This window comes from Solea senegalensis, linkage group LG9 (genome assembly GCF_019176455.1).
Source record: "Solea senegalensis isolate Sse05_10M linkage group LG9, IFAPA_SoseM_1, whole genome shotgun sequence".
NCBI classification, from domain to species: Eukaryota; Metazoa; Chordata; class Actinopteri; order Pleuronectiformes; family Soleidae; genus Solea; species Solea senegalensis.
This window is the reverse complement of record NC_058029.1, coordinates 12,689,174-12,712,733: the sequence shown is the minus strand read 5'-3', so window position 1 is coordinate 12,712,733 and position 23,560 is coordinate 12,689,174. Positions and strand designations below refer to the sequence as shown.

General features: G+C 41.8%; 1 protein-coding gene across 5 annotated transcripts in view; it reads left to right on the top strand.

Moving 5' to 3' along the window:
- LOC122774399 (RNA-binding motif, single-stranded-interacting protein 3-like) overlaps window positions 1-23,560 on the top strand; it is a 101,037-nt gene that overhangs the window by 18,709 nt on the left and 58,768 nt on the right. For 4 of the 5 annotated variants that reach the window (XM_044033622.1, XM_044033620.1, XM_044033618.1 and 1 more), the window contains 2 exons: window positions 11,861-12,042; window positions 19,459-19,517. In XM_044033622.1, coding sequence (XP_043889557.1) covers window positions 11,861-12,042; window positions 19,459-19,517 — 241 coding nt within the window. The remainder of the gene's footprint in view (window positions 1-11,860; window positions 12,043-19,458; window positions 19,518-23,560) is intronic. The other variant, XM_044033621.1, reaches the window with a different exon arrangement.

The window sequence follows — 23,560 nt, the reverse complement described above, 5'->3', positions numbered from 1 at the left end:
CCCTTTACCTGGCTTTTGTTCGCTGTGATATTTCTCATTTAGGACGCGTTTTTTTACCTCTCTGAATAGAGACATAAAAATATACAGGATATTTTTATGTCTCCAGGTTATAGTGGACCTGGAATGTTTTTTTTCTACGTGGCTGCTTTCCCCTTTTCTCTCTCTCTCTGTTCAATAGTGAAAGCATGTTAACCAGTAATGGATACTTTTAACCTTTTCCAGGTAATTTGATCAGGCCTTTAAATCAATTCCAGTGCACACACAGTGTCGGGATTATGATCGGTGAATACATCGGCTGCTGCCCTCACTGTTCAGCCTTTGCTGTTTTTAAATGGCTGCATCGTGTCTCTTTCTGATTTGATGAATGGTTCAATACTGGATTGTGAATTATAAATGTGAACCGCTGTGTTTCATCTCTCCCAGGGACAAAAGAGGAGTGAAGTGGAGAGGGCAATTGTTGGAACAATTTACCGAAATATATTTAACACTGGTGTTTCTTGAAGCTGCCATTCAGTCTGCCATCACGTGGTGTTTCCTGTGGAAATGTGTGCAGCATCCCCTCAACCATATTATATGCAATTTGTTTTGGCGTTGGCAATTAATTCTACCAAGTGAATCACAGAGCGAAGTGTAAAATGATTGAGCCGTAAGTGTGTCTTATCGTGTTTGTAACTCATTTCTGCGCACGTTGGTGTCTAAGCGTTAATCAGAAATATAAAAGCAGTGATTTGACTGAGCTCTGCCTTTGTTAAAATGGCCTATTATGGATTTTCCCTTTTAGATTTTCTCAGGTTATCATCTGATCTCGGTCTCCTGCACGGCCTCCTCAGTATGCTCCCTTTTACTCTTCTTGACTTCTTTCCCTGAATATTTGCTCCTCATTTGGGGATGATGAAGGGATTTAATTAGAGCAGAGAGAGAGAGAAACAGGAACGGATGAGTGACACGGTGGAGGAAGGAAGCCGTGTAATAATGAATGGTCAGTGACCCTGGGAGCAGACAAAGTAAAGATAAGTGTTCAAATCAGACCTGGTCGATCTAAGGGAGAGCGGCATATTGAACCCATGTGACTACATTTGATGAGACTGTATTGAGACGTGTTGGTGCACTAATGCTGCAACATTGCAGGAATTACTGGTAAACCCTGTAGTTCCCATGCAGGATTATATGAGCTGAATAATCTGTATGCAGGCACCATCTTTATGTCGCACACTTTCACTGTCTGTTTTTCTCCATAGTGCAGTGAGATGATCTTTTATTTTTTTTTACTTCCAGTGTTTGCACATGACTTTCATTAGCACAGATTATGTGTAATAGAATGCAGCTCGGCTGTGTTGCTGTGTGTCAACACACATCCAGCCTTTGTAGGGAGAGTGATGTGTATTTGTGTATATGTGGAAATCTTCAGACTGTACAAGGATTTAATTATATAGTGACACACTACGCAACGTCGCAATCAGGAGAGAATAGAGAATGAATAATGAATTTATTACTCTTTGAATGTAGTCGTTAAAGAGTCTTTTGGTGCTTGGACATGAAGAGGGACATATTAAAGTTTAGAGCTGCTGCTGCCTCTGAGCAGCAACTAGGAAAGTCCCCCGAAGTCCAGACATTGGTGGTGATGACGTTTGGTGACTTAAGGATGGAGAATGATGCATGCAGATTAGACTGCAAAGACTTAAGTGGTGGTGATGGAGATGTGGAGGTTGCACCCGGCAGCAGCGCAGCAGAACTAACGCAGAAAGATCGTACTTTCTGCGCAGAAACGCAGAAAGATCGTACAAAAGAGACAACTGTGAATGTATAACAGGCATTGACACCAGTAAGGAGGTGCCACTGCACCTGCTTGAAAGGAAGTTAAAATGGCAAAATGAGCAAAAAAATGGAGGAGAGAATCGATTAATAGTCCTTGCACGTCTGACCAGTATCTCTCTATAAGCTAGTGCGTATTGAATCAGTTTCCTGTTGAGCTTTACGTCACATAAAAACAAACAAACGGTGAGATGGATCTGAATCTGCTTAGATTGGTGTGAGAGCAATTAACACATGACTTATTTATTCAGTTGAGTTGAAGTAGAAGGCAAATCATAGCACCTACATTGAGGTGAGTTGCTCAAGATGCTGAGTCGGTCTCTAGCATCATTACAGCTGAAAACATGCACTTTCTTTATGAATCATTAAGCTGCAAAGCTACAACAAACTCCCACTACTTGATAAGCTGTTTGTACATTCTGAGGATTTTCCCCCACTTTGATGGGAAATTCTCTCGAGTTTGCGTCACCACCTTGGACAACCTACTGTTGTGAGTAGTTTGCGCTTTTACAAAGAATTATCTTTCTCAAAACTACCTATACTTGGAAAACCTGGCAGCAGCAGCATCTTCACTATTACCTGACATCAGACGCCTTACGAGCGAGGGAAGCAGTTCCAGCCATTTCATTAGAGAGATTAGTGTTATACATGTTTTTTTTTAATAATTTACTATGGCTCTCAAAGGACATTATTAAATTGAAATGGCACCAGACAAGAAAAAAAAAAGGTTCCCCTTTCCAGATTCTAAATTCTCCATTTATGTTTTAAACTAAGTGGTCTGCTGCTTGATGTTGAAGGGCATTTTCCATTTAAGAAAATATGTTTTGTGTGTGCATGTGTGTGTGTGTGTGTGTGCGTGTGCATGTACGTGTAACCTTGATAAGGAAATGGTTCTTATCCTAGTGCACAATAAATTCGAGCAGCAATATTAACGGATGTAAGGTAATATAGACTGGCAGTGACCCTACTGGGCATTTTCATAACTTCCATCTCTGCAGCTTTCACAGCATCTGTTCAGCAACACCTGATATTATTGCCTAGCTCTATGTTCCGGTGATGCGGTGAGTTACATTCCCATTTCTGTTGCCGCATAATATAGTATGTCATGACCCTGTGTTGTTGCTGTGCTTATAATTGATTCACTAATGAGACGACCTCCCCTAACATACCCCACACACACACACACACACACACACAGACTCACACACAAGCACACACGCCATTTGTCTTCTTTTTCCATTTTTCATTGTTGCTATGTGAAGAAGAACCCAACACACAAGTGCACGCACTCCACACACACGCACCCACACACACACACGCACACACACACACACAAAGGCAATTTCTATCATTTTTAGCTTCTCATTGTTGCCATGGGGAAACATTATTCTGTCTGCACACTTATTCTAAAGTCTCCATTCTTTGACCTGATGCTCTATGAGCATTCAGTCTTATTCTCATGCCCTCTTATTCTGATGGTAATTTGAGTGTCTGAAAAGACTGGCGGACGATTGTTACGTCTCATTCAACAAACTACGGTAAAAAGTCATTCCCGGGATTAAAAAAAGGAATAAAAGTTGGCGGTGAATTTCCAGGGCTCTGTTGTCATGTCTGCAGTTGCCTGTCAGCCCCCCTGTTCATATGCTAATGAGCCAGAGCTTGATTGTTTCCTCATATTTTAATCTCCAGCACAGTGTTGGAGCAGGAAGAGGAGGGGGGTAGCCCGCAGAGAGGAGGAGTGTGGGTATGAGCAAGAGATGAGACAAGAGATGAGGCGATGAGACAAAAGAGACTGGAAAAGAAGAGAGGGCAGAAGCTGTGGGCTGCTGAGGTATGAAGGGGATAAGAAAAAGTTTAGTTGGAAAAGGAAAATGTTTGAAAGGATGGATGGGGTGAGGGAAATGGGAGAGCAGGATGAGATTATTCATATGCAAGAGAGATAAAGAGAGATAGAGGCACAGCTGGAGCAGGTAAGAATATACATTTCATCTCTTAAAGAGACATCTGCAATTCATTAGCAGCGACAAAGAAGCGGAGCTACTGCTCACATTTCTCTGCAGTATTTTAAACTACGGGGGGAAGTCACTGAAGAGCAAAGAAACCCCCACACCACCTATGTAGTGTAAGATTGTCAACCACAATCACAATTTGCAGACCTTGTCTGCCACTGCTGCACACTTCAGGGTTAAAATACTGACGGGGGGGGCAATATCAATATGCACTTTGGAGGTCATGCAATTAGGAAAGAAGAATATAGCTTTTTTTTTTCTGAATATACCCAGAGAAGTATAATAGAATAATTTACATGATATATATTTTTAAATATACAGAGGTCAGATGTTACGGTGTCCTTTAGTTGCTGCGATTGTTGTTATACTAAAGTAGTATGTGCAAGAAAATAGCGTTTTATTAGCATATTGCACGTATAGGAAAACGGAACAGTTTATTTAAGTTAACATAACACCAAAACATAGTTTAACTTGTTAGCATCGGTGATATAGAGCATGTGTGTGTCAAAAAGGAAGAAATAAGAATGGGTAACTCTGGGTCATAGACAAAGAAAGGGCACACATAAGGCGGCCATTTTCACGACCTTGAACTTACATGTGTGGCCAAACAACTTGAATTGGTATGAGTATAAGTATGGTGTTCTGTTTTAGGACTTAACAAAAGGAAATTCCTACTTTGGCATATAAAAAATCCATCCTCCACTTTTATGGCTAACATGCCAAGAAAAGACAAACAAGTGGACAATTTTGTCCACTTGTTTTTATTTGGTCAGGCAGTGCAGGACAATGTCCAATGTCCCTGGACCAATGTTTAACCTGGATTAAGTTTAATATACATTCACATACTACATCCTTGCATTCACAGCCATTCTTGATTGTGATCCCTCAAATCTTACATTGGGTTTCCATGTTATGTTTTACCTTTTAATCTTATTGATTGGAATATATAGTTGACATACTTATAAAATAACCATTACAGTGTCTGTGATGTATGTGATCATTCACCATTGAACATGAACTCCACTTCAACCTTTTGTATTATTTTTAAGTTACAGTTTCCCAAATGCAGGAAGTTGTTGCACAAAGTGGGTTTTATTTGTTTGTTTTTTTACGGACATTTCCCATAACCCCCACACAAACACTCACTCAGCTTTGACCTCAAGAACAATAGCTGTGCAGTCAAACACAGATGCAAATCAATCCCATGGTAAACAGCTTGTCTCGACACTCTCGCCAGCACCTCCCCTCTCCTCTGACCTTCTCAGAAACACAGCCACAGGAATTCATGGAGAGTTCAGCAACTCACCGCTGTCACACTCCATCATCTCCTTATCTCCCACCATCAGTCGGCACCAGGTCGAAACTGGACGTCCTCCTCGGATGTTTGTGCAACTTGTTTATGACATCTTAGGTGGGGAGGCGGCTGCTATTGCTGATGTTAACAAGAGACAGAGCGAGGTAGACGGTGAGAACATGGTGCTCCACTGGGAAGCGACCTAGGCGACCCAGTCTTCTGAAGAGGAAGACAGAAACGGAATTAGTCTTTTGGGAAGGGGACTGGTGGAGTGGTGAGGCAGGCGAGGATATTCAGAGGCAGAGATGAAGGAAATCAAAGTACATGTACAAGCGCATCTGAAGTGAACCAACATTAGGTTGGAGACACACTGGACGGGTGTGTGGCGCATCTGCATTGTGGAGTGTCAGGCTTTTTTGTTTGAGCTCACGTGTTAACCGATCGGAGCAGCCACACTGCTTGCATGAGATGTAGAAGTGTTTACTTTTTTGTGCAGCAAAAAAAAATTTATTAAAATTAAGTAAAATTGATCTTTCATTCGAGGTTCAAAATCTATATATAGTTGCATATGTCACAAACACAACATGTCCTGTAATCATTTCATGAAAGTAAACTCTCTCGTGTGTTTGTTCCTTCAATCCATTTCTTTTTAACAAAAAGCTTTATTGTGAAAGTCCTGGCGTCTACTTTATCATGGAGGAGAATTTACAGTATTTGAAAGTATATATATTATGGTATCGTATAATAAAAACAGCAGCAGGTCACTAACCCGTGTGAACAGCGGTGCTTGTCACTCACTGCACAAACATCCAGTGTGACACCGGCTTTACAGTATGTGGTATTATGGTGGTCAGCAGCAGTCCAAGGGTGACCCTCCAAAGAAATACAGTAATATCTACAGTATCAGATATACCTCATGATATGTATATATATATATATATATATATATATAAAATAGCATTTAAATAAATGTACTTCACACTGTTTCACAGATCATCCAGTGCATGTTAAGTCTCATTAGATGACTCTCCGGTGTGATTTCCCCAGACTAAGTACAGACTATACCTCCAACCTACGCATTCTTCAACTTGACAGTGGAAAACCTGTAAGTATCCTGTATTGGATTTCATTAGGCTTGCCTCCAAGAAAGCTATTTATACCCCACGCATTACCTGAAGTCTCCTCTTCTTGCCGGGACATAAACATTTTTTATTCTTTGTATTCAAATATATTTTCATAGTTTCCATGTTGTGATTGGAACACACATCTTCCACTGGATGTGCCAGTTTGACAACTGAGTTACTGTAAATTCTTTGCAAGATTTGTTGTCTTTTCGAGCTTTCTGACAGAAGCAATAACCGTACTGTATTTAGCAGCTGGTGTAATCTCCAAATGGGGATGGTATATTGGGAGCCATGTTTCCATTCCGATGTATGCATAAGCGCTTCCTTAAACCCTTCTGCTGCTGTGTTTAAAGCCACTGAAGGGAGAATCTCAGCTCTGGACCTAAAAATAGCCTGCATTCTTTCCTCTGTGTTTCAGGAAGCACCAGAAAAGGCCGGAACTACGAGGTCTCCCATGTCCCATCCTTTTTCCTTTCGCCTATATCTCATCCTCTTTCCCCTTCATCCCTTCTCACTGAATCTCTTCATCAGCCAATGCCAGCCCTCTTCCACCATCTCTCCTTGCTGCTTTCTCTTTCACTGTCTCACTTCCATTTCTCTGTCCCTGCCTTCTAACCCTAACCCTGAGTTTAACTCCTCTCCACTTGTAAATCATTATCATCAGTTATTCAGACACGCTGTCCTTGATGTTGAGCTTTAATCTTGTGATGAATCTTGAAATGTACTGTATATAAGTATACCGTGTTGGCAGGTATTTCTGAAAACGGAGATTTTAAAAATAATCCTGTCCACTTAAAACACACAAAAAAGAAGATAGACAGTGTGTCACTGCTTCTTCCCGTAGGCCAAAACAGTTGAGCACCGAGGGAAAAGAGAATTGTTTGTTAAACGATAACAAAGTGGAGCTGTTCCTCGACATCACACTGGAATACACAGTTAGCAAAGCACACGGAAACATTGATTGGGAGTCCCGCCAGTCCAAGTGAATCATCCTCACAAGTTTCCATGTTGCATGTTACACCCTTCAGTTGGGGCCATGTGACACAAGCGAGACGAACCAGCAAACGGTCAGGGATGTAAACAACAAAACAAAAACTACTGGCTGAAGTAAAATCACATGTAACTTCTACAGGAGTTGGAAACTAGCGATAGCTATAATCTCTATATATGTGCAAACCATCACTTACAATAGCATGCACCTGTAGCAGGTTGAATTTGTACTACGGTAACATGCATTGTCCATATCAACTAAAGCCTGGCACACACTAGAGGATTTTCAAATCTGACTTGATTTTAAAAACGTGGGAGACCACGGACACAGACTTCGATGTTTTAATCCAGCACACACTTGGCATTGAATCAAATGATTTCAGGGAGCAGATTCCAGACATTTGGGATCTCACAGAAACTCCTGTGATTTAGTGTGACTCTCTGATGTAAACAGACATGGAGGTGGAAGTTACGGTCTTGCAGGACACATAACACAAGCAATCATACTGTTGCCTTAAATCCAAGTTTTTCCTCTTTCTCTATTGTTCACGGAGACGGTCTTCACATTCCTCCTCGCCACAGTTATTCTCTAGTGTAGGGCAGGTTTAAACTATATAATATACATAAATAAATAAGTGACTGCGGATGACTAGATCATTGTTACCTGAGGTCATTTTTTTTTCAACCAAAACATAGCCAGCAGTGTTTTTAAATTTTGAAGGCTCTTAAACGCCAGGGTAGAGTGGACGACAGGCACATCCAGAGCAGAATGTGTGTTTCTCACAGTATCAATGTAGCACTGGAGTGAATGAGCTCTGTCTTTCCCTTTGTGTGTCTGTTTTGCTCTGACGCAGACCTGTTTGCATAAACACAATACCAACATCCACATCCATGGCACGCACATTGAACAGCCGCATGCACAAATGAGAATTGTGGTTAGCGATAGCAAAATAAATCAGCCCGTGTCACTTAATCAGCGCTGATCATTGAGAGAACACAGATTTCATAGATATTATTCATTGGAATCTGCACAAATGAGCCTCCAGAGCGGAGTCAGTGTGCACGTCTCCACAGTCATTAAGTTTCAAGGCAACAGCAAATGTTTATGTTATGGAATAGGCTTTTGTGAAGACCATTGTGGCATAATAATGTTAATACTCATCATGGGTAGTTGCTCCTGCACATATAGACTCAGTCATGCATGGAATCTGCAGAAACTGTGTTTGCTGTTATGTTTGTGTCTCATATTCGTGCTCTCAGTGTTGGTGTTATCCTTAAAAGAGAGACATTGCGAGAAAGAAAGAGGCACAAGTGGCCAGATTGTCGAGTGAGTGTGTGGAAAGTGGAGCGATATCGGTGAAAAGAGCGAGAGATTGAACCCTGATTGACCCAAATTTGACAGGTAGAAGAGAAGGAGGAAACATGGATGCTAGAGAGAGAGAAAGATTGTGATGTTTGAGAGGATTCCCTTTCACAGTCTCTTGACACATCACACACAGCTCACTCTTGCCAGGACACTGACAGCTGCACGAATGTCTTGAGAGAGGTTTCCCTGGGCAAGATCTTTGATCAACTGTGTGTGTGTGTGTGTGTGTGTTTGTGTGTTTGTTTGCAGGTTTGGTGACTGCAGTTTAACCAAAATCTAAAAATGCAATACAGAGTGTTGTTATAATTTAAAGCGCAGAAAGAGTAAATCATGTGGATGTAGGTTGCTTTTGTGGTTACATTTTGTGTCTTGTCTACAGTCAATTGGTTGAGCTCACGTTGTGTTTGGATGTATGGCATGTTTGCGACGTGCACATGTATTATCTCACAAATCTACTGTTGTTTTTATTGCAGCGGTGAGTCACTGTCAGATTTCCGGCTGGAAAGCTGTTTTATTTGTCTTTGACACATCCCAACAAGTAGCTTTTCAGAGGTGGTGGGTAAAACACTGAATCAGTCTTTAACACAGTTCATGAAAACACTGCACTTCTCAGTGAAAATTGCACACCGTTGAGTACTGAGCATCTCTTGATGTGTTTCCTTTGTCTTTCTGTTTACTGTTAGGTGAAGTAAAAATGTAAAAGTTTCAAGACATCCTTAATTTGTAAAGTTATTGTACCGAATCGATTCACCATGTAGTTTTAGGAGGCAAATAAACCATTCATCATGCATTGCACCCTATTACTAGTGACATTTAGGCAACAATTAGCAATGGATGATTATTTTCAATACTGATTAATTACCTAGTGTATATAATGACACAGACTTGCACAATATGAGAATATAAAAAAAGGAAGATAAACAGTATAGGGCATCAGCACAATGTGTGATGGTTTTGCTTGATAATGGACTTAATTAATTGGCAATTACGTTGCTTTCAACTGATTGATTTGATTTAGTTTTATAGCACTTTGCGTTTCTTACATTTGCATAGACCATACAATTATGTTCTCCTGTCCTGTAAGATATTATTACAAATAGAGTAGTATTTATCACAGCTCTCAGAATGAAGCATAACAGAGTGTCATTTTTTTTTTCTTCTGTGTGCTTTGTTTTGTTGAAGTGTGTTTAAGCTCACGCTGGGCCGTTAATGCAGAGCCCTGGCCTGTAAATGACACTGTTCCACTGCTACGTGTTTGCTGAACGTGTCCTGTGTTGTGTTAATGCTGTCTTTTGTATGTGTGGATGTGTGTGTTTGTGCACGTGTTTGTATTTGTTAAGACCGTTTTCATGCCTAAGCACTGACCTCGTCAGGCCCAGTAGTTCTCATGCAGAAGTCCACATTTCAACTGACCTTACTTACCAACTCTACATGGACTATATGCAAAGGCACATGGAAGGTCCTGTAGCCAGTTTGTGTGTGTCGACTGTTGATGAGGGCAGGTGAAACAGGGAGATAGTGGAGTGACATCTGGGCCACACAGGTTCTGTGTGCAGAGTGTGACGGCTACATCGCAGATCTGCTGCATCTCACATACTGCTGTTGTTCACCCAGGAAGCATTATCTGCTGCAGGGCTGCTGCTATGTTTTACACAGTGTTTACCTTTGAAGATTTACATGACGAATATAACAAACTTATGCCTTTATGTGCAACTAAAAGCCAGGACTTCATTTTTAAGCCATGGATTGGTTTATCTGGCAAACACTTCACAATAAATGCCTAAAAAATTGATCAATGTGACAGACACAGCCATTAAAACAGTGGTCAAAATCATTTTCGGACTCGACTTTGCTGTGAACGGCGTTCAGCTTGCAGAGAAAAGACTCACAAAGAGCAGCATGGCTGATGTGTTTCGTCTGCGTATTTGGTGCAGTCTCACGTAGACAGTGTGGCTGCTCTTTTGTGATTCATGTGTGACTAAATGAAAATAAATGTGGCCAAAGCCCCAGGAAGGGGCTAAGTAGCCACCTCTCCTCTATGTGGTCTGAGTGACTGGATCTCATTTGTGGCACTTGAGTGCATTTGCACCTGCACTGAGAGCTGCCTGACTTTTCTTAGAGATGTTAAGACCAGGTTTTTGAACTGGTTCAAATCATTGTTTTGAATGCTGCTGAATGTGAATCAAGCTTTTCTACTTTCTGCAAACGTTACCTCAGTGTTTGCCAGACATGGGTGGATTTGTACTCTCCAAACCCATATTAATCCTCAAAGCCGTCCTCTCTGCCAGAAATGTTCATCTTATTGAGTACTGAGCTTTGTAATTGGACTGTGGCGGCTGTTTGGAAATGTTTGAGTAAGTCTGAGCTGATGAAGGGCCTAGGCCTGGATTAAACACTGGATGGCATTGTTTGTGCACCTGATGAAGGGATGCTGAGTAGAAAATGTGTTTGATTGAATTTAACGTATAATTTCAACGTTACATTAAAATAGTGCTAGGCTGTATACCGGTACGTACCGAAAACCGTAAAAAAACTTCCAAAACCGGTATATGACAAATATGTGGCAATGTAGTGCAGAAAAACACTGTTTGATGGGGGACCCTTTTCACTGCTGCACCACACATGCTTCAGGCTTAGCTGATAAAGTAACTGTGCTATTAATTGCAGGAATTATCAATTTACTCCACCACCTTGGCAGAAAAAACAACAACACTCAACTGTGCCTCACTTTCGCTAGAGTACTCACTCATGCATGAAAACAATAACGTTGTATACCATGAAATCATTGAAAACAGTACATCCTTAAGTCAGCTTGACAAATTCTAAAACATTATAATCTACAATAGGTACAGTAACTCCTGTCATGCCACTGACTGAATGTGAAAGATTATTGTATTATCCTCCAAGCTAACTCAAGCTGTTATAGGCTGCAGCACAGCCTGTAATTGTTATTGATACAAGCTTATTGCAAAACTTGGTACCATAATCATCAGTAGTTATAAAGTACATATCCTGCTTCCTTGATTTGATGTGTTTCCGGTTGAATTAACATATCACTGTGGGACGTGATGCAGGAAGAGATTATTTTAAAAAGGATGCGAGTCTTGTAAGAGTTTCATTTTTGTAATGGATCCAACTGAAGCCGAAAATAACTGTGTCCTCATTAGATTATGGACCAAGCAGTTTTCATTTTGTTGTGCCCCTAAATGACCTTCCCCTCTCGTTTTCTCTCTCTCTCTCTCTCTCTCTCTCTCTCTTTCTGCAGCAGTCCTATGTTCCTCCCCCTCAACCCATGGCTCCGCCCAGTCCTGGCACCACAGGAGGAGGAGGCGGTGGAGGTGGAGGTCATGGAGGAGGGTTAGTGGAGCAGCTTAGTAAGACCAACCTGTACATCAGAGGCCTGCCACCAGCTACCACCGACCAGGACCTCATCAAACTCTGCCAGCCGTGAGTTCTATTCTATTCTATTCTATTCTATTCTATTCTATTCTATTCTATTTAACCCTTTAACACTGAGTGTATCGCAGGTGACACATTTGCGCAAGTGTGCTTTGAATTAATGTAATGTTTCTGAAAGCTGAGTAATTGCAAGTCAAAGCCAACATGTGGTTATTACGGTAATTTCACTCGTGCTGTTGCAGGAAGCTGGCAAATTCTATTCAAATTAAATTGTTAATACAGTATTTTAACTCACTGGACATTTCCAGACGGACATTTTGAGGCTTAAGTATTAACATGAGTTAAACAGCACCCATTCAGTACTAGGTGAGTCAAACAGTGATTCTACTGAGCATTTTGCACTTGACCTCTAAAGGGGCACACGGACACACAAACACACATGATCCTTTACCCATAACCAGTTAATGCCTCACCCTAACCATAACCTCACAACAATACAATTGTTAGCCCTGAACTTAACCAGTCTCTCAGAAATAAAGTTGTGCCTCACAAGGACCCACTGGTCCTGACAAGGTCAGTGTTTTTGACAGGAAAGGTCCTAAAAAGACAAGTTTACTCACACGTCCCTCTATCGTCTCTCTGCAGAGGTTTTAATCTTGCATTAATCCAACACATTTACCAATATTTCGGGCTTTTTTTTGTGCTTTTGGAATTCTTTGATTCTATGATTTGTTACTTTTCTCTGTACATTTGTTGTATTTGCATTGCTCTGAGCTATGAGTCTGTAATGATGATAGTTTAATGCATATGATAAACCAGCGCTCCCATAGGGTCTTGTTTGCCTACAGTTAACATCTTTGCCAGCAAATGTAACTGGAGAACTAGCAGGAAACATTGTCGAGCTCAGGGCTTTAAATGAACTCATCAGCATTTTAATCAATGATCAAATTGATTTTGAAATAAAGAAAATGTAAAATATAGAGAATATAAGTTACACTCACGCAGAGTCCCGCTCTTGTACACCATACCTTGCCCTTCTGCGTGTCAGCTGCAGTTCAAGCCTGTTGTATTTCTGCTCAGCCCTGGAGGCGTTCTGGAGAATCAGGGTGAAAAATGGGTGCCAATAAAAGTTTCATTAGAGGCCCAGTGAGTGTGCCAAGTGGCCAGTAACGTTTAGGAAAGGTCGTCGGGGGAGGGTGAACTGTGTGTTCTGCTGGGCAGCAGCTTCAGCCTTGAGTTTCCAGCTCTCTCCGGCTTTTAGAAAATACACTGAGTGGCAGTTTCCTGTCACTCACTGGCATGACAGGCACACATGCACATGCACACACACACACACACACACACACATACAAATAGAGTGAGCGTGTGAAAGGGGGGGAACACACACACAAACATTTAACTTGTGCACAGAGTGACGATGAATAACAGAAAGACAATCCCTCAAAACTGACACACACACACTCATCATACACACTTTCAACTCAATGTCATCCTCATCTTTATTGTTAGCAAGTGTGGCTTTTGTGTGTGTGTGTGTGTGTGTGTGTGTGTGTGTGTGTGTGTGTGTGTGTGTGTGTGTGTGTGTCAACCCACCCACCATCACCATCCTCTCCCTTCCCATTCTGTCATCCTCCTCATTTCCTGCTTGCATCCTTCTCTCGGTGTCCCCCCTCCCTCTATCCCTTACCCCTCCCTCCCTTCCTCTCTCCCTGTCTCGGTGCCAGTTCTCAGAGTGTCAGTGAAAAGTGCTGTTGTCAGCTGACATTTCCAATCACTCCCCCGGTTGCCCAAACTATGGACACACTTTCAACGTCTGGGGACAGAGCGGAACGTGATCGGAATCTAAAGCACAGCACAAGGACAATTTCTCTCTCGCACACACGCTCGCTTTCACTCACACCCGTTGCCTTGCTTTCTCTCTCTCTCTCTCTCTCTCTCTCCCTCTTTCTCTCTCGTGCTTGCCTCTGCTTCACTACCCTTATCTAGTTATCTATGGATCTACTTCACAATCAAGGGGGTTGTATTAGGACAGGGAAAGTTTCACCACTCAAAGGAGAAATCACGAACAATCAGGAACACAACACACTGGATGCATTTACAATCTCTCTTTGATCATCTGCAGCTGAGTTAGAAAAACTAATGTATTGCTCTGAAACATGCAAAGCGAGTGCTGGAAATTGTGCTTGTTGTCTTGGTAGCAGGTGTTTTGAAACATAAACCCCGCACGTGTATTTCTGTCCTGAAAAACTGTTATCAGTGTAAACTCAAATCTCGTTGCCCGTTTTCCCCCATGGAAATCATGCCTGAAGATGTTAGACGACATATGGGAATGGATTTGAGGACATCTCAAGCTCTGAAACTCTTTCCGTCTTCCTTCAGTGTAAGTCTGTTTGACTCTAACGGTTGGAAACTGAGGGAAACACGGGAGACAAGACAGCTGTATCGGATGCCCAATTAGAAGACACCACACACAGGGACCAACCTGCATGAACACCCATGAACACACACACACAAACATATATGTATATATATATATATGTATCTATATGGTCTCATATATGGTCTAATTTTCAAACACAGCAGAATATGCAGATACATTTTACAGTATAGTACAGTCTATACACTGTACGCCATACACACTTTGGTGGGATCTGTGTTATGATGTGTCACATCAAATGGTGAGCTTCCATATGCCGACAGTGCTGCACAAGGGAGTGCAAACACAGATCTGTTGCCGTGTGGTTCCTCTGAGGACTGTCATTAACACACACACACACACACACACAGATTTTGTCAACCTTGCCGAAATTGGGTGCACTGACATTTGTGTTGACATTCCTCCTTAAGTCTTGACAGTCTGGGAAATGCTGTCAGTTTCAGTGGGCTTACTGTTCTTTGTGTTTCACACTGTTTGGTGTGAAAAAAAAAAAAAAATCTAAATTCCACTTCTGGCTCGGGTTCTAAGACCTATCGGTGAAGAGGACATGTACCTTGTCCTGAAAGAGTTGTCATACTGGAAGTCTGTGAGCCTTTACCCCCCCTTACCAACTCATCCCAACTGCTGCTGCGGAAAAGGCTTTCTTCTCTGCCTCATACAGTCGTATTCTTTTCTGCTTTATACTGTTCTGTACCGGGCTTTGTAGCATTTTTGTCAAGCCAAGAAAAATAGACTTTTTTTATATATATATAAGTCAGCGAGTCTCGGTTGAATACTTTATCACCCGTGCTACAAATGCACAGTGCAGAGAGGGTGTTTTTTTTTTTTATGCATTATATTTTCAGTACTTATGCAAGAAAGGAAACAACCATATAGTGAGCAACTTTGCAGGGGGAAACACTTGATGACAGAGGTCAAAAGAGAGCGGCTACACTGGTTGGAGCTTTTACGGAGATAACCCGACTCTGCCAAAGTTTGGCGAGCAATAAAAAAAAGCATCAAACATAGCCTAATGTCTGATGAAACTGAATTTCTGCTGAGGCTGCAGATGATAAGTCAGAATTTAACAACATGAATCCATTGACCCAGTCTGCCTTATGGTACTGTAACTATCCTAGCACACAGTCCACCAATCATGGTTTGATTGCCACAGCCTGTCCGAGTAAAGGCCGTGCATCCCTTTATAGCCTCAGTTTACAGTGCCATCATTTAATGACTACTTCCTGCACAATCATTTAATGATTTATTTCACTCTTAATTGTTTCATGAACACAACAGCCAGATCTAAATCCAAGTAACACCTTTCAGATGTGTAAGTTAGGATGCGTTTGGCAACGTTGTGCAGCTGCAGCAATTATGTGATGCAGTTTTTTTCTAGTGGATCAGAATCTCAGAGAAATGGTCCCAACACCATCGTGTGCAGTGCCACCAGGAACTGTTTGAATGTCCAGTATTAGTATGTTGTCATGGTGATTGTGTGTCAAGTAGCCCTGAATAAGTTAGCTGTGCTTTAGATCACTCTGTAAAGCTTGTTGGGAAGCTCCTTAATGAGGAAGTGTTGCATCAAACTCAATTCCCATGACTGATTTTTTTTAATCATAATGAGTATCCAACAGAAACAAATTACATAACCTAGCTCCTTTTTTACTGACTGTTTCTATGGCACAATGAAAAGCAATGGGATATGGAAGAGCTGGCCATCTGGCTCCTTTGAATCCGTTGGCGGAATCTTTTAAGTATTTGAATGGTTTTTATTTGTCTCATGTGTCGCTGCTGTTCGGTCAAGTGCAGGTTGATGTTTTTGAAGGTTGTTCCAGGCTTCTGCTGAAATCAGCTAAAGGTTCCCAGTTGGGATTGAGCACAGAACAGGACACTCAGAACTTTCCTCTCACTACCCTCAACCTCGTTCCTTCATAATCTGATCTGCAGTCAATACTCTCCCCCGTCTCTCCTCTACAATAGCACATTCTTGTAGCCACCAGGATAAAATTGAATTTTACAACTGAGTCAAGTTCCGAGTAAGACACTATTTGGGATGATGCAGTGTTGTTGTAATTTGACATTTCCCCAAGACCTTGGCATCGTCTCCTCCCCTGTCCTCTCCTCCACTGTCCTTTCCTTGTTTTTCAGGCCAGCTAAAATGTGCAACCACAGAAAGAACGTCATTGCTCTGATTATATCACACACACAATCACAGCTACCCATTAAAACATATGCTGTATTTGTTTTCCACTTGGTGAAAATAGACAGCTATGAACATATGTCTTTGAGATTCATAATGTGTCGAGCTAGATACATCTAGCTCTCTCTCCCTGTTTTTTCTAACTCTGTTTTATGCACAAAGTCTGGAAATCTTTCACTTGTCTGCCCGGGAACAACCTGCCAAAGAAATTGGTGGTGCATGAGGTCTTTGTCCTGCATTCATACTCATTCCACAAACACTCATATACATGTAATCTCAAGGACTTTGCACCCACACAAGTATTTGTATCCTCAAATGTGTCCAGACACATACTTTCACACGTGCACTATAGGTGTTTACACTCGCACATCGATACCAAGTTTTAATTAAATGAAGGCAGAAGTCAAAACGCTGGGTACTGCCAGATGGCGTGTGTAATGTGTGTGATTACCGCTTTGGTGTTTTTGATTTGTGAGGTTGCTTTGCGTGTGTGTGTCTGCATGTGTGTTTGTTTGTGCGTAGATGTGTGGGCGATTAGCCCTGCCTTTTGTTTTTTTTTCCAGAGTGTTTTCCACGTCTGCAGGCATTGGATTGCTCCCCAAACCGCAGGCCAAAGATCTTGTTTACCACCAGCCATGACTTTGTGAAAAACACCCAGGCAAACATCAGACCTCGTTTCAGGCTGTCACAATCAATGGATGTGTAAATACCCTAAAACAATCTCAAAATGAAGGAGAACGTGCAAGAATTGTACATTGTTCTCTCTTCCAACAGCGAGATCATAGGCTGCTCAGCTGTCATATTATGTGTGATAGCAGCCCTTTAAAGCGTTTTTTTCTGTCTTTATTTCTTAAGTCTCCTGTCCCAATAGAGTTGATTTGAGGCTGTCAGAAGAGCTAGTCTCTGTTCCCCTCTCTACTGACAGAAGCGGCTCGCTGAAAGAGACTCTCCTGATGGTGACAACTAAATGATCTCTTCTTTATTAAACACCTCTTACTATCTCTCTCCATCGTTCCCTGACTACCCCGCTTCCGCCGCGCCTTTAGCGTCTGTTTTTATCTTTTGACTGACTGCTCTCCCTCTCCCTCTCCTCGTCTGTTTCTCATTGCTCCCTCGCTACTCTCGCTTTTTCACCTCCCCTCTTCGCAACCTCCTCAGTCGTAATTTCACTTGGTTTTCTTTATTGTTTTTATCTGCCTTTTTTTTTTTTTTTTTTCTTTAGCTCTAAAAGGGATGAGAGTATAAAAGCCCATCTCTCACCTGGAGCCATCAGCCAGCCTGTCATCCTGTCTGTTTGTTTGATAGTCAGTCGGTCAGCCAATCAGGCATCATACAAAAATGTTAAAACATTAATTTAAATGTCTCATCCACAGAGCCAGGCAGTGATCCAGACTGATCTCAGTGATCTGAGTGTTCTCTCTGAGTTCCTCCACCCCACCCCACCCACCCCCCTCACCCCCGTCTTCATACCCTCTGCCTCTGTTGCTCTCTTTCCAGGAGGAATGAAAGGCCAGGCTGATAAGAAACATTATTAACTTTTTTTCTGAGAACAGAGAGCTGGAGAATAGGAGTGGGATGGAGATGGTGGGCAAAATAAGGAAAGAAGACAAAGAGAGAGGCAGAGGTGTCAAATATAAGAAAGAGAGTCAGGTGGTGAAGTGGGCAGGAGACGTTAAAATTTGTCAGAGAGAACAGATGGAAACGATACGGAGTTTGCCTGTCTCTCTCATAGGCCCCTCTAGCAGGGTTGGGTGTCATACAGATACAGATGTGTGGTTATTATCGTTTATGAAAGAGAGCTTGCTGAGTTCTGGAGCCTGAGGTTGGGATTTGAAATAGATAAGGACAGAATGAATAGATAGAAGCTTTCATACAGGTTTAACACTAAAAAGTTTGACACCTTAAGAAACTGCTAGGATTACTTTTTTGGTTCAAATGTGTATATGGGTTATTTTTTTCCACTCCAACTTGGAGCGTAAAGTTGTGAGTTGGAAGGGTCGCTACAGTTGACCGTAAAAACATTTTGATACTGGTATCATGTAACCACCAAAATGTTTTTACCCAGACAATGCTAACGTGCTGGCATTAAGCTGACAGTGATTATATTTTCAAAACCATGGCTGACGTGAGTAATGTTAGTCTTACAGATGATTAATCAAAGAATGGACCAAATTCAAATTTTTAGAAAATGAGATGACGCAAAGTTCAGGAAACGTATTTCCCAAGACCCTCTCTCCAATACCTTTGGTTAAAAGTTCCCCGAGCACATGATGTGTGTGCCCTTTGAAGTTTCAATAAGGACCAAAACCTCAGGAGAGTTAACAAAAGTGTGTTGCTCACTTTCATATATTTTTGTACATGCCTTGATTTTTAAAAAGGTGGCTGCACAACTAGACCACAATATTTGTCAATTCATTGACTCTCCAGTAAGAAATGTAAAAACACGGGTATGGAAATTGAGTTCTTTAAAAGGTCCTTGTTCTCTGGGGAAAGTTCCTGCAGTAGATGCATAAAATTAAGATGGACTGCAAGTCATTACTTGAAAGGACTTTGTAGATGGGTTATTCTAAGTTCATGGAGATCCACGCAATAGCTGAAGAACTTCCTTTAAGTGTTTCTAGAATGTTAAACTCATGGTGGCACTAATAAAAAGTCCGGGGAGCACCAAAGACATTACACTTAATAGTCTATAGAATCAGACTGTTGTGGTAATCCACCTACCAGCTATATGGACCTAGCATGGCTAATGACAAATTACCACTAGTCTCAAAGAACAATCTATATTGCCCCAGAATATCAAAAGTGATTGAACATTTTACAGAATATTCCATTGTTTTCTCTACAGATATGGGAAGATCGTATCAACGAAGGCCATCCTGGACAAGAACACCAATCAGTGTAAAGGTGAGTGAGCAGGCATTGCCTCAACCCTGTGTACTTATCTGGAGCCTTGCAAAGTCACTCTTTAGTTGACAAGCTGAGCTTTAGATATTAGATTTTATTCTGGGAAAGATCAATTGTTAAGTGATTGGACTTGGCAATCAGTATGCTATGTGGTTCTGTTTTGTTTTAAACTCCTTCCTCTTATTCTGTTTTGAGTCCTCAATTAATCACTTGCCCAGAGTTTTCTACAATGGGCTTGAATGTCTGTCAGCAGACAGTGTGATGTCAAATCAAAACAGATGACCTCATTGTGCGTGAGCCACTTGTTCTTCTGCTCCATGGGATTGCATTACAGTTGTGTGTGTTCCAGTGTGGTGTGGTTGTGTTGTTCGCATTGACTTACACAATGATGGGCCCATCTTTTAATCCATCTAAAATGATGCTCCACTACAGCACCCATTTCAGGATAGTGCTCTAATGATACTCAGATTTAAGCAGCATTTGAAAGCAAGATGTTTGCACTGTTGTCATCAGCCAATAAACCACAGATCACCAAACAATATGGTCTCTGTGGTGAATGGGACTAACTCAAGTATCTACTGATGAGGGTCTGCTTGATTGTTGGAGAGGTTTCAACAAAGCAGTAATCAATATGATTGTAGTCATCTGCTCGAGAGGAGGTGAATAAGAACATGTGTTCAGAGTGATTGCTTCTCATCTGCCAGGCCTCCTCTCAAAGGCACACTGACACAGTTAAGGACAACAGCACACATGCCCTGTAATCAGCATATCAACTTCAACGGTGAGAGTCAAGCCATTGTGATTGGTACAGATGGAAAATATGTAAACACAGATTCTACGACATAATCAGCTGTGATTACTCAAAGAAAAGTCATTTGGGGAGCCGCTGCAGTCCTACCTGACTTAACATCATGATGTGGAAGCCAAAGTTAAGTGACTCTTCCCTGATACTGATACAGTCACATGGCCATCTGTCTAGTGTCTGCATTGGTACATACCATTGTTTCTTTGTGAAATCAGATTTAAAATATGGACTGAACAAAAAGACACAACGAATCTCTGGGATTTAAGCAGCAAGTTGACAGCCTGGTTTTAGCGCTTTCAGTCAGATTGTCACGAGTGTTTGCATGCACAAAGAATCAGTACAGGCCAACCAAACATTTAAATGTGTTTGGGATGTGTTCATTAGCAAGAATGAACTGTTATGTGTGGATAGAGAAAGAAAGTTAATGATTTACAAGAACAAAAGTTAAACTCCTTCAAATGTATGTGTTTGCCATCTTTCCATATTCTACTGCTTTTTCCACCACATGAGGATTGTGGGGTCCTGGAGCCAATCCCAGCTGATGTAGGGTGAAAGGCAGGGTTCACCCTGGACAGGTCGCCAGTCCGTTGCAGAGCACACATACAGAGATGAACAACCATTCACTCTGACACGCACACCTACAGTAAATTCAGAGTGTCCAATCAACCTAATCCCCAATCAAATGTTTTTGGACTGTGGGAGAAAGCCAGAGTATTCAGAGAGAAACCCACACACACACAGTGAGAACATGCAAAATCTACTCAGTGAGGCCCTTGGGCCAACCGGGATCTGAACCAGTGACCTTCTTGCTGTGAGGTAACAATGCTAGCCAGTGTAACTGCAGGTGGCCCATATGTGTTTAACATTACATTATTTTTTTCTGCTTATATGGGATTGGTCACAGAGGCATTTTCCAGATGTTCATCTTCCCAGATCCTCCTAGGGGAATTCCAAGGCATTCCCACACCAAGATATATAATCCCTCCAGTGGGTTCTGTGTCTACCCTGAGGCCTACTCCTTGTGCAACATGCTCAGAAGACCTCCAAATGTCCAAAGTCATACTAGGAGGCATCCTGGCCAGATTCCAGAACCATCTCAACAGGCTACTTTATAGAGCTCGCTCCTGAGCCCAGTCTCCCCATTGTAATGTTGGTCACTTATTCCTGCAATCTCATTCTTTAGGTCACCACCCAAAGCTAACTGACCATACATTGACTGGTAAATAGAGAGCTGTGCATTTCAGCTCCCTTTTCACTACGACTCTCCAGTACAATACACATGGAGCAGCAAATCACTCCCCATCTGGAAGAAGCAGTCCACCATCTTCCAGGTCAGAACCACAGTCCCAGAACTGGAGTTGCTGACTCTCATCCGGCCCACTTCACACATGGCCACAAACCGCACCAGTGCACATGTTTAGATATGGCCAACAGAACTACATTATCTCACTCTCACTTTGGTAGTACAAGGACCGGATGGCTCCCATCCAACAGGGGGGGGATCCTCCGATGAAACCCCTAGCAACGCTGTAAGGTTAAAGAGTTGGTCTGCTGTTCTACATTGTTCCTCCTGGATCTGAGGATTGACAGTCACTTGTGGACCCTTTTAAAAGGGCCCAGGAGTAAGTTTCCTGTGGAGGTGGAGGATTGTGTTTCCCTGATAGTTGGAACACATCCTCTGGTCCTCCTTTTAAAAAAAAACCCCAAAAACTTGGATTTGCCTCCCAACAGGTACTATGATACTCGATTTCCATAAGCACACCGATCAGTGGGTATTAGGGCATATTTTCTTGTTTTTTGACTTTTTGGATTGCATAAGCATCAGCTAGAATAATTAGAGTGTCACTTTGCAGAGGAGAGACAACACTTTTATTTGCAGTGACGGACAAAAAAGCCTTACAAACAACCAAGCATGTGACCTTAGATGTTTGTTTGATGACATGATATGTGTGTATTTGCAAGTGGATATTCTAGGCACCAGATTGTTGCACTAAATTGCAGACAAAGCCTTTATGAATACTAAACATTAGAGTGACTGTTTAAGAAATACAAATCCATCCAGTTATAAATTCACACAATACCCTGAATGCCGCAGCTGCAGGTGATTTTTATTCTGTTGCCTCCATCATGAACAGGTCAGATTCTCTCATGCAGAATTCCTTCATTAAAATTTCATTTTGCTGATCACTGTACACGTCTTAGTTAGTTGTTAACTCACAATGGAGGAGTTTCATTATTAGTTGGCCATTAGAATGCCTTACAACCGGATAAGTGTTGGTTTGATTGCAGGGGCATTCATTGGGGACAAGATAAGTGCTTAGCGTGACTAAGAGAGTCCAAATTGGCTCAGAGTTCTCCTGGAAACGGTGGGATGGATGGGAGGAGGCGCAGGGCAGTGGAGGGAGGGGGTAAAAATAACCTGGGGCTGACAGAAAAGGGAGGGGGCGCGATGAAAGTAATGATTTAGAGTTTTCAGACATGAAAGAGTGAGAGTTGGATAATGTGAAACATGTAGAAAATGGCACTGGTAAATAAATAAAGTATTCCTTTGTGGGCAACAGGGACAGTGTTCAGTTGGTTTGCCTGCTCCAGTTATCACGCGGGAACTTTGTTGTTCTAGTTTCTGTGAGGTTTTTACTTAATCTAAGTAATTATGTTGTTTTAAAAAACGTATGTCTATTATAAAATATTCCTTTTAATAAGTCCCTTTTTTGTGAGTTACAACATGCGTCGTCTCCAAGGCTTCTTTGCTTCTTTGTCCCTAAAAAGTGAACGCTTTTGTGTGTGAATTATGTGAGTGTGTGGTGCATATAGTTAAAAATAGCATCCTAAGAATTACTTGAGTTATTTGAGTGAACAAAGACAGAAAAGTTTTACTTTGTCCTCTAAGATAATGCAGAGATTCTCTTTATAAAGTCTTCAACTGTGGAGCAGGTAGAGGTTCGGTGTTAAATACACTGACAGTTTTCTCGTTAGTAGTGTGGGAGCTCTGGGGGAGGGAGAGGGAACAGAGGACAGGATGGAGGAAGGAAGGGAGAGGAAACCACTTAAGATTGTAAAGGATTTCCATTTCCCAAACACAAACACCCTCCCTCTCACTGTCTTCATATCTCCTGCCCGTTGCCTTTATCCCTCCCTCTCCTGTTGCTCAACTTATTTTTACTCTTTCTCTACCTGACTCACTGTCTCACGCCACATTCCTCCTAGCTCCGTCTCTCCTCTGTTTCCTCTGTACTCA